Genomic DNA, 11,479 nt, shown 5'->3' on the forward strand with positions numbered 1-11,479 from the left:
TGTGGCAGCAGCGATGTACTTCAATAGGGTTGGGGCATTTTTGGGATATAAAAAGGTTATTTTGGAGTTTTCAACTCTTAAAATAGTCATGCGTCCGGCACGTGATATTTAACGACACCTTATTACCAAAAAGTTGATTGGTGACCTTCCTTGCAACATTTTGACATCTAACGTGAATTTTATACACAAAAAATAAATTATAGGGATATAATTCGCACAAAATCAAAACCATAAGGGTGTTTTGTAGACTTTCCCCGTCGTTTATTGATAATTCGTTGGGTTATCAGATCCAATAAGATGTAGATTTGGATAGGTTCGGGTCGGGGCAGTTCCGTTCTGAATCAGGTGTACAAAAAGAGTTGTACTTGCTCTGTTGAGTTAACACGTGTGAAGATAGTCAGCGTACGCCGTACGCTCTCTCCAGTCTCCATTCCGTGTGCGACCGACCAAGCAAGCCATGTATATCTAGAGAGAGATCTTTTCCCATCCTCTGATTTTCCTTCTTGTGTTCGCTCAGACCATCCGACTTGGGGTTTCTTCTGCTACAGTCTACGAGTCGAAACCCAAATCTTCGGATCAGGTACTTTCTCTGGTTTTTTGTATCTCTTGTTTTCTAGATTTTTCTTGGTCAGATCTTCGTAAATGTGTTTGTTGCCAATAGAATGAACGAAGAGGATAAAAGAACTTTTTATTTCTTTTTATTTTTTATCTGAAGCTTCATGCGCTTTTGATTTTATTGTTCTTGGATTATAGTAAAGATCTTTTTATTTTTTTGCCTATGTACATAATTATCCTGTGCTAGGATATTTTTGGCTGGTTCATTATAGTTTTTTTTGTTTGTGTCATGGTTCGATTTCGTGAGTTTCTATTCACTATGTTTTGTTGTTCTGTAATTCTGATTTTTTGTGATTTGCTTGCATCAACTTCGGTGTTGTGCATGATGTTTATGTGTAGTTTGATGATTTTCTCTTTCTCAATTCTGACCTGTGCTACATAGCTTCTAAGGAGCCTTTTTTTAGTTAGTATTGTGAGAATTATTTTGATTTTTCGTGGTTCCCTTGGAAATTTTGGGAATCTTGTTGTGCACAGGATTCTCATGTGGTGTGTTGTTCATCCTAAACAATTTCCCAACTGTTTTCTGTATATTTTACCATCTTTAAGTCGAAACCCTAATCTCATTGTTCTTGTAATATTTATGGTGCCCTTTTGTGCCTTCATATCGATTAAATGGTGCTTTGGGCTTTCTTGTCATTGGGTTATTTTAGCTTTTGTAAATTTCTCTTTGTTTTCTGTAGAAGTTGTAGCTCCTAGAAATTCTGCTGGAGCAAGTGGCTGTTCTTATTTCCACATATCGATATTTATGATTTTGCTGCATCCACCTAAGTTATTTCTCTCATGATGTTTGTTGTAGGCAGCAAACTCATTACTGGAAGTAGCAATTTAGACACTTTCTGTTAAAAAGTTGTGGGGGAAGTAGCAAATTTCTGTGGTGGGATAATTTTCTTTATTTTAATTAGCTTGAAAGCTGCATCTACTTTCTAGAACTTGAAACAGGCAGAAATTTCTGGTTTCCTAGCTACAATCCGATGCAAAGCCTTCAGCTTCTCGCTTTGTTCAGTTGGTTCAATTTTTACTCTTGTAAGCCTTTAGTTTCATTTAACTGTTAAAAGGAAATGCATAGATCAATGAGAACTTGGAATTTATAGAGGGGGACTCGAATGGATGCCATCTTGGATGGACTCTTCAAAATGAGTGTTTTACCTGATACAGGACACCTGGGTATGGATATGTGTAAAATTTCTGGCCATGCACATTGTACTTGGTAGTTAAGTTTATCATTAGTTTTGCATAAAACTATGCCTTTTATCTTATTACTATTTCAAAAGGAGTTCAATTTTAAGTTGCATAAAATTTCAATTTTTTCTTACAAATTAGAGGAAGAGAATTAAAAATATAATTAATTCATCATATCCCTAGGGTCTTTTGAAATGGGTTTTTCGATAAATCCAGTGCTTAAACACATAGTCTTTGTAGGGTTTTGAGATAATTTTTCCTTTTTTAATGGTTTTCAACAATCAATGGGAGCATTGAATTTGTTTTTGTTCAGTTTTAAAAGAAATTTTTAGTGGATGATTAATTCATTTTACTTGCCTCTCTTTTCTTCATGTCATGAGTGATGTGGTATACACATGGGGCATTTAGGCACCCAATGAAAGTAAGGTAATCAGTTAATATGAATAGAATAAAAGAGAAATCCAATGACTGCTTCTTCATATGATGCAAACTATAATCTAATGGCTGCTAGCTTTGAGCTTATGAAGGGTTCAGCTTTTTTGCGATTAAGAACCTGAGAATGAGTGGAGATCTAGCATTTGAAATGTTCATTGTTGCAGTTGGATGTTCAAATAGTCCACATAGTGGATCTTACAATAGTGTTGCTGAGGTTTAAAACGAGGATAAAGGTTTATTTGTTTTATTTGTGTTGTTTGTATTGCTATTTGCTACATAAAAGGTCCATTTGGTTTGATGGAAACTTATAGTGGAAAGTGAGAGTGAAAGAATGTGAAGTGAATGAAAGGAAAATAAAAAAAATTTAACATGCATTAGATTAGTATGAAAAGATTTCAATAAAGTTTTAGCTTTCATAGTTTGTAATGCATTTTGATTTACAGGAAAAGAATGAATATTTAAAGAATATTGTTTTAAACTTTTTAAACTTTCTCAAGAAAAAAAAAAAAATTCCAGGGAAAATTTTATGGGAAGTTACACGGTTTTAAGAAATTACTTTTCCTCAACATTTTTTCCCCTGGCTATCAGACTCTCGAAGTGTTCACAAATTTTCTATTTCTTTTTTCTTGAGAAAGTTTAAAGACTGTCTCTTCTTACAATTATTTCATTATTATTATTAGTATTACATTAGTCTCTCTATTTTTTCCTTATCTCAAGGCACTTGTAAGCATTGAATGTTGCATTTTCACTTAATATGCGTGGCTTTATTACAGGTTTGTCCAGCCCATACGATAAACTGATGGTGTATGACTTGATCATGTTAGCAGAATTGATGATTCTGCTAAATCTATACTTACATTGAACTGTAGGAATTCTTATCCTTCGGATATTAATGGGAGATGCAGGCTTTACTCTGTGCCCGCTTTCAATTAAGTAATCATACGTGTCCATTACTTGCAATGGGTATTTGTACTATACTAGATAGGAATGACTGTCACGTCTAGAAGGTAGGGGTGGTAAAGTTCGACATGACCCACCAACAGGAGTCGAACAGCACGAGTTAAACGGGTTTGGGTTGACTTTAAACGAGTTTGGGTCATCAACGGGTTGACACGATTAACCCGTTTAGTTAGTCGTGTCGTGTTTGGGTTGAGATTGTTCAACCCGTTTAACATGTTTATACTCGTTTAACTATACGTGTCATAAATAAATTTATATTTAAGTTTCAAAATAACTATCTAAACTTGTGTCTTATAATTTACTCTTTTATAGACCAAAGACTATTTTGTAATTTGGTTGGATGGAAACTTAGATTTTTCTAGTATTTATTATTTGATTGAGTATTATTAATAATTTAAATAATTTAATTTTTTATTTTAGTAACTAGATCATTAAACGGGTTACACGTTATTTTAGTAAATAGATCATTAAACGGGTTACCCGTGTAACCTGTTTAATAAACAGGTTGGGTTAGTGTAGAGGGTACTTGACACGAATATTAAACAGGTCGTGTTTGGGTTGAGTTATTTAGTAGAAAACCCTTTTAGGTTGACACGATACGATTATGACCCGTGAATACGAATTGCCACCCCTACTAGAAGCACACTTTCTGAATCTAAATGTGCACTCTATACGTTCTGCAGTTTTTTGAGATATTGAGGTTAGTCTGGTTAGACAAATGAACTTGGTTCCCCTTTTGTTTAGGGGGATCATGTGTGCTCATCTTGTGCACTAGTGCAATACAGCTATATCACAAGGCAATACAGTGCATCACAAAATACGTCACTCATGCAACACATTTATATCAAAGATACAACACCCATGCATGCAACACATTTATATCAAAGATACAACACCCATGCAGCATATTACATTGTTTTGAAACGCTATGAATTGTTACATCGAGAATTTGACACATTTACGTAGTTGATGCTTGTCGATTTAAAGTTGTTGCATTAGGCACACGACGAGAGGATCTTGGTTCTAGACAAATCTGCCACTAGACAAAGTTAATACCCTATCTCGGTTTTGTGCAACCTTTTCGCTACATTAAAGTTGTGATTTATTTTTTGTTCTTCGTTTTTTAATTTAATTTTTAATTTTTTGATTTTTTTTCTTTTTAATCATACCTTCAAATGTTTTTCAAATGATTGGCTTGGACAGTGGTGAAGGTCTGGTAATTTCTTGCCTTTTTTATTATTATTTATTTTAATTTTCTTTGGTATTGGCACAGGAAAGAAATGTTCCAAAAATTGTTCTGGAATTTGATCTGGTGTGATGCATGGCACTCTTCTACAATGTTTACCATCTAAATTTGCTTTCTATATGAAAAGTTGTTAGGTTGCCACTTGCCAAATGCTTAGAGATGATAATGGGGTATAACCTATTGTTTGTGTGGGTCATGTGCGCTGTTGGTTCTATTTCTGAGTCTATTACTCATCTTGATATATGTTATGTCAGGGTCCTATTTCTGAGTCTTCTGCTCATCTTGATATCTGTTATGTCAAGCAGATTGATTTTTGTGATAGTATGTACCATGATGTGTTGTAGGGAATTGTGTCTTGCTTTGATAGATGACATAATAAATTTTTAATGTCAGGATGTTCTGTTCTTCCAAAGGGAGGAAAAAGATGTTCCTTCATTTTGCATGCATTTGTATCATGTTTTTTATTTATCATTTGTTGTGGTCTTCCATCTTCATTTCAGGTCTGAGCATTCGAGTTTAGTGCAAGATATTTGTGGTCGTTAATTCTCGCCAACTTCATCAGCCAAGTTTAATGTCTGAACTTGACATCCAGATTCCTACTACTTTTGGTATGTGTTCTTTGCTTTTCAACCAACGTTTTCATGCAACTTCTATTGACTTCTTCAAAAGTGAAAACCTTTAACCTCTAATGATGACTGTTACCTTTATACGTTGGGGGATGAAGTAAATTCTTCCACTCCCCCAAAAGGAAAAATAAAAAATAAAATAACAATTGAAAGGCTGTCATTCCAAACGCTAACATAGAGGAGAATTTTCTGCGGTATTGCTTCTTGATGTATGATATGACCTATGTGAATTAATTAGATCCTTTTGCTGAGGCAAATGCTGAAGACTCTGGTGCTGGATCAAAAGAGTATGTGCACATTCGTATACAACAAAGGAACGGTAGGAAAAGCTTGACAACTGTGCAGGGGTTGAAGAAAGAATTCAGCTACAATAAAATACTGAAGGACCTCAAGAAGGAATTTTGCTGCAATGGTACTGTTGTCCAGGATCCAGAACTAGGCCAGGTATGAGTTAACACAACTAGTAAACTGTCTTAGTTCCAAGTTTTTGATGCGTCATGCACCTCTTATATCTTTATTTTGTTGCTTTTGTAAAGGTTATTCAGCTTCAAGGCGACCAGCGGAAGAATGTGTCTACCTTCCTTGTCCAGGTTACAAATTTCAACGTCATTAAAAGTGCTTTGCCTTTGATAGTTCTTTGTGGTCGTGTAACCCTAGACTCGATCCGCACAACCAACATCTAAGTAGCCAAAACTGAATATATGGAATGTAAAAATTTAAGGGCGAAAAAAATAAAAATAAAAACCCTTGACTAGTAACAATTTGCATTAAACCCCCTTTTAATTTTTTTTTTTGGGGCTAAAAACCCCTCTTATTAAACCAGGGTGTTGCTTTAAAGGAACAATGCTTAAAATACCCAGTGTTAAGGGGAGTTGCTTATTTTATTTTTTACATTTTTGTTTACACACACACACACCTGAGATGGACATTTGATCAAACATTTATATCAACAAAAATGAATCTTAATTACAAAAAGTAATTGAATGGCATAAAATAGCTATTAATTTTATACAATGTATATTTTTTATGTTTTTTTTTTTTAAATTTTTTTTTAATTAAAAGTATTGTGATGCATGTAAAAGAAAATATACCAAGGCAAGGGGGGTTTATGCAATTCGCCCAAAATTTAGTAAATAGTTAGATATTCATAATATAGTGACCACACTTCAAAACAAATGGATTATTTATAATAATAAAAAAAGATCTTTAAGCTTAGTACTACGAAAGGATGGCGAGATTATAAGTGGAATTGGATTAGGTTGGACAAAATGGAGACACGTCAATGGCGAGTTATGCGATAAAAGGATAACAAACAAGTTTGAAGGAAATTTTTATGACAGTTTTTAAACCTATTATTTTATATGGAGTAAATTGTTGGCTTTTAAAAAGAAACACAAGTGTCTTAAAAAATAAACAAGAACAATGAATTCATGTAAATGAGGATGTTAAGATGAGTGGTTGGAGTGATTAGAAGAGAAATGATCACTAATCAAAGTGGGAGAAATTAGGAGTGATGATGACTATTGGTGATAATATAAGATTAAGTAGACACTTAACAAAAATAAAATATAATAAGATAAGTAGGCCTAGGTGTTATGGGCATATACAATGGAGATCAATAGATGCACCGTAAAAAGTAGAGTAATTTGTATAGAGGGTAAGTAATAGAGAAGACAACTGAAATTTACATGGGACGGAGTTAATAAATCGATTTTAAAAAGCTAAATATTATGGGGAGAGAACTTGTAAGAGAAGGAATGCTAAAAATTCATGTGGCCGGATCTATTATATGATGATGAGTAGTGCCGTGCCGCCTCCACCTTTCAAAGAGGGTGGTCGTAGGCCAAAGTAGGTGCCAATCAGCCAAAATAAATAAAGTAGGTGCCAATCAGCCAAAATAAATAAAGTATAATAATAAATAATGTAGCAAATTTCCGGTCTATTTGATTTAGTTCTCTAAGAAAGGTTTCAGAGAATTGGAGTATTTTCTTTTTCTCACTCTTTTGCAAGATCCTCGAGGAGTTTTCCATTTTGTCTATTGCCAATGATCTTTGTGGAGTTCTCCATGTTGAGTTCTTAACCAAAAACTATCTCAAGAACCAAGCATGAACTTAAGCAAACTATCCAAGTAACTTCAGTGATTTAGTTGCTATGTTGTTTTGGTAGTGCTATAAATTGACTTCTTATTAGTTGATTATTTTAATGATTTTGGCTATCCGGTCAAATCTTATCATGGTTAATGGTTTTTGTATTTTTGGGTATGATACCCACAACAGCTGTCAGAAATAGGTTCTTAGCAGTCTTCATGAAGAGATTTATGTTTTCAACTGTCAATAAAATAAACCCTCCTATACTTTATTTATCATTTAAAAATTATTCTTTATTTATTTTTAGGATAACATGTTAAAATTAGATTAGAGACATCTTGAAGTGAATACTTCCTTAAGCATGTGATATCCAGTGGGTCCCTCACCCTTCCTCGATTGATTGTTGAACAGGCTGGCATAGTGAAGAAGGAACATATCAAGATTCATGGTTTCTGAGTTACAGCAAATCAATTGATTGCATTGGTGTTTACTATATCTCCTGTTGTGCTGGTTCTGTGTAGTCGTCTTGGACTGAAGATTGTAACCCTTGTTATATAACATCATAGCTATGGTGGTTTGATAGGAGTTATGCTTTTGTTTTTCAGTTTCTTATCAACTGTGATTTGGAATGGTTGTGGGATATTTGTTTGTTATTAATACTATGAAAAATAGGTACTATTTTGAAAATTTTGAAACAAAGGTCTTGTTAGTCATGGTCCTAATTAACTTTTGTGGAGCAAGTTTCTAGACACAACAAATTGAATGTGAGTCCAAGGACTTGATGGGAAGGAAGCTCTTCTGAATTTTAGAAATTATAATACTCCTTTATAGGCCTGCTGGTTTTATAGGTCTGACGAGTAAGCAGTTGCAAAATTATCTTTGAAAAATCTGTTCATTTAATTATGTTTTATCGAGTGCTTGTTGGTTGAGTGAACTGAATGGATGCCAACTTGGGAGGTCAGGTGGGTTGGGTTCATTTCTCTTTGCGGGTTCTCTCTATATCTTATTATATGTTTTAAGTAAAATATTAGGGTAAATTACACGAACCCCCTTGTTAGGTGCTATGGTTCCCTAATATTATATTATAATCACCCTCACCCCCCTGAGGTTCCTTTGATTACCCTCAGATTAAACTTTTCAAAATATTTTATTTCCTTGGATGTTTGACTTGACTTTGATTATAATGAAATACTATTGAATGTTAATGAAAAAACTAAGAATTTTTTAGAAAAATGTAATGTATAAAACATTTAGAGTATAGAATATTAAGAGTTATGTTTAGAAAATGTGAAATTGGATTATAAATATTCAAAGGGGATTGAAATTGGATTATATTACAATACTCATTTAACAACCCAATATTCAAAACATAGATGTGCTATTATATACAAAAATGATTGTAATGAAGTCTAAACTAAACACTTTTATTTATTTAAATCTTCTTCTACCCAAAGAAATTTGTAATTATAAAAATAAAAGAGGGATTATGTTGTCAAAACAATGTTAGATATCAATCTTGTAATGTTTCGAAATTTTCATTTTTCGTTTATTTTATTTTATTATTTTGACACGTTTTAATTTGCGCGTCGTGTCGGTCCCGGTACTTCCCTGTGTTTCACTCCATTTATTTTATTTGGAGATTATAGTTATGTATGGTCATGTAGTTATTGGTGTGGTTAAGTGAGAGATGATATTTTGTAGCATTATTGTGATTGAGAGGAAGTTTGATGGACATTTTTGTTATTTGGGTTTCTTAACTTTGACTTTGGAGGTTTCTAGAAACCGAAAAGGGCTTGGCTTCATTTGGTTTATTCTCTCTTTTCCTTCCATTTTCGTACCACTCCTCTCTCTCTACACATATCTCTCTTTCTCTCTCTCTTCCTTTTCTTAGAAATCTTCAAGCTAGGGGAAGATTTGGTTTAAGCCATTGCTAGCAAAGTTATAGATCATTTTAAGGGCTTCGTTTTGGTACTAGTCTTGATCTTATGTTATTCTTGTAAGGCTAATGAAACCTTAGGTTATCCTCATAATGCACTTTTTTATGGAGTAATTTAAATTACTCACACCCGTTGATAAATGTTTTTCAGGTAAAGAAGTGCTCTTTTGGGATGGTCATCATTCTTTACTTGGCTTGGCCATGATGTCATGGACATCTTTTGCTCCTTTTTCTCTTTTTTTTTCATGCAAAGTGTTTAGCATTTTTATGGAGTGTTTTTGGGTTCCTTTGACTATCTTGTGGATGTAATCTCTTTAAGCACTTGTATCTTGAGCATTATTGATGAAATGTAATCAGGTCAATGGCCATTTTCTTTCAAAGCATGTTATATGTAGCATTTTGTTTTAAAATGTTTATTTATGGTATTAATTGCATTCGGGGGCATTTCTTTCTTTTCATTTGCCATATTTATCTTGGTATGGATCTTTGGGGACCTAAGGATCACATTTGAGCAGGGGTTTCTTCACACATTTTTTAAAAAATTCCATCTTTTTACCCCACGAGTGCTTACGTGCTGCTGTACGAGCGTTCAGTGCGCATTCTGGCGCGCAGAGGCACACCAGGGCACCCCACGAGTGCTCCCGTGACACCCCACAAGTGCTCATGATCAGGGATGTGAAGGCCTTGGTTTTTAGGCCAGTGTGTCCTATGATAAACCGAACCTAAATCCAATGATAAATCCCGAATGCGGAAGCAAAAGGTAAAACTATGGTCTCTAGAGATACTACACATTTAAAAGATACCAATGTGACCCTCAATGAAGTCACGAAACCCAAAGAATGCAAATGCGGAATCGATGTCTCAAAAACAGACAAGAATGAACCTAGGGGCAAATTGATCATTTCATAGAGAAATGGATGCTATAAAGCATGCCATTGGAAAGATAACAAAAAATTAATAAAATGGACTCAAAAATGACTTGATTTGGAGTCCGGACGAAGAAGATATCAAGTCTTGAAGTTAAGAAAAGAAAACCCCTTTCCGGTTCAAACCATATCCTAACACTACCTCACTAAAACTTGAATATTTTGAGTTACAAATGAAATATGAAGCTTTAATTAGTACCATTGGAAAGCTTATTTCGATGCGGTCAGTTTAGACTCAAGAACGGACCAATTCGGAGTTGAAACGAGTGAGATATGGCCCTTTGAAGGAAGGTGTCTCGTGTAGGAACAGGTCACCGCGGGCGCCCGCCCAAAAGCTGCGGGGGCCCGCCAAAAGTGGCAGAAGTGAACCAAGGCAGCAGAAATAGTGTTTTAGCAGACAAACGAGTTTATAATGCGGTTTTCGAGGTCAAGATAACATTTTTCGAAAAAACTGTCGTGAAGAAACTCTCCCTAAAATCACATTTTCTATGTGATGGAATCGAAAACGGAATTTAATTCCCGAAGGAAATCCCCGAAATGCCCTTGAACAAGATTTTTCAAAATAAAAGTGAAATGAGTACATAAGAGGCTCAAAACACAAACAAAAGGGTTTTTCATGGAAACGATCATGCACGCAAACGTAATTGATGATTTTGAGCGCTCGAGAATGGTCCGTGGCCCCCAGAAATGGCCGAGTCAAAATCCGACCCCCCGACGGCTAAAAAGACGAAAATGAACTTGAAATGAAAAATATGGAAACCAAAATTAACAAATGATTTCAAATGACCGTTTAACCCTTGGCCACACTTCATACAAGATAAATGAGACCTAGTGGAGATGCCAGAACACACTTTACACCACCCGATTTGAAAATGAACCCTTAAAGGCTCGATTTCTACTATTTTAGCAATATGTGAACTAAAAAGCAAAAATGAAAACTAAATGGTGTTTGGCCCTTGGCTACACCTCACATATGGCAAATGAATGCTAAAGGATGAATTACATACACAATGCACGCACCGGTACGAAAATGACATATTGAAACCCAAGTTTTCATGCTTTTCTCATTAAAGGCAAAATTCATCATTTTTCAATATACAAGGATTATATATGAAGTTTGGCCCTTGGTCACTTATCATACGCATAGAATGAGAATCAAAAAGTGTGCTTAAGCACATATTACAAGTCAAAGGCGAAAAATAACATTTTGGCCTAATTACACAATACAACTCAGAAAGTGAACTCAAACATATTAACACTTGCATGTGAACAAGAATACACTCAAATGAACTTCAATTCGTCGCAACGATCCCGGAATATTGTGCATCCTACACCAAGGCATCCGTACCTGACAAAACCCCCAGTAACTTCGGGGTGAGTAAACAAGTTTACTCGTAGAGAATGAGCATACATAGACTCGATATTCTTATAGATTTTTAGACTAACATGAAACAATTTTAAAGGATCAT

General features: G+C 34.6%; 1 protein-coding gene across 1 annotated transcript; it reads left to right on the plus strand.

Annotated features, from left to right (window-relative positions):
• Positions 1–404: 404 nt before the first annotated feature.
• LOC132311077 (protein translation factor SUI1 homolog) lies at positions 405–7,847 on the plus strand. Its single transcript, XM_059808797.1, has 5 exons — positions 405–580; positions 4,936–5,043; positions 5,300–5,505; positions 5,598–5,651; positions 7,560–7,847. Exons 2-5 carry the CDS (start codon positions 5,007–5,009, stop codon positions 7,602–7,604), a joined length of 342 nt encoding a protein of 113 aa, XP_059664780.1. The 5' UTR covers positions 405–580; positions 4,936–5,006; the 3' UTR covers positions 7,605–7,847.
• The last annotated feature ends 3,632 nt before the right edge of the window (positions 7,848–11,479 follow it).

Source organism: Cornus florida, unplaced genomic scaffold (genome assembly GCF_030987335.1).
Source record: "Cornus florida cultivar Cherokee Brave unplaced genomic scaffold, ASM3098733v1 CherokeeBrave_3.0.0_Hap2_Chr06, whole genome shotgun sequence".
Classification (NCBI taxonomy): Eukaryota; Viridiplantae; Streptophyta; class Magnoliopsida; order Cornales; family Cornaceae; genus Cornus; species Cornus florida.

What these genes read in the sequence shown, in the direction of transcription:
- LOC132311077 (XM_059808797.1), top strand. Translation starts at nt 5,007, where the DNA reads ATGTCTGAACTTGACATCCAGATTCCTACTACTTTTG. An exon ending in AGGATCCAGAACTAGGCCAG is followed by an intron (nt 5,506 to 5,597) that starts GTATGAGTTAAC and finishes GCTTTTGTAAAG; the next exon opens with GTTATTCAGCTTCAAGGCGA. An exon ending in TGTCTACCTTCCTTGTCCAG is followed by an intron (nt 5,652 to 7,559) that starts GTTACAAATTTC and finishes ATTGTTGAACAG; the next exon opens with GCTGGCATAGTGAAGAAGGA.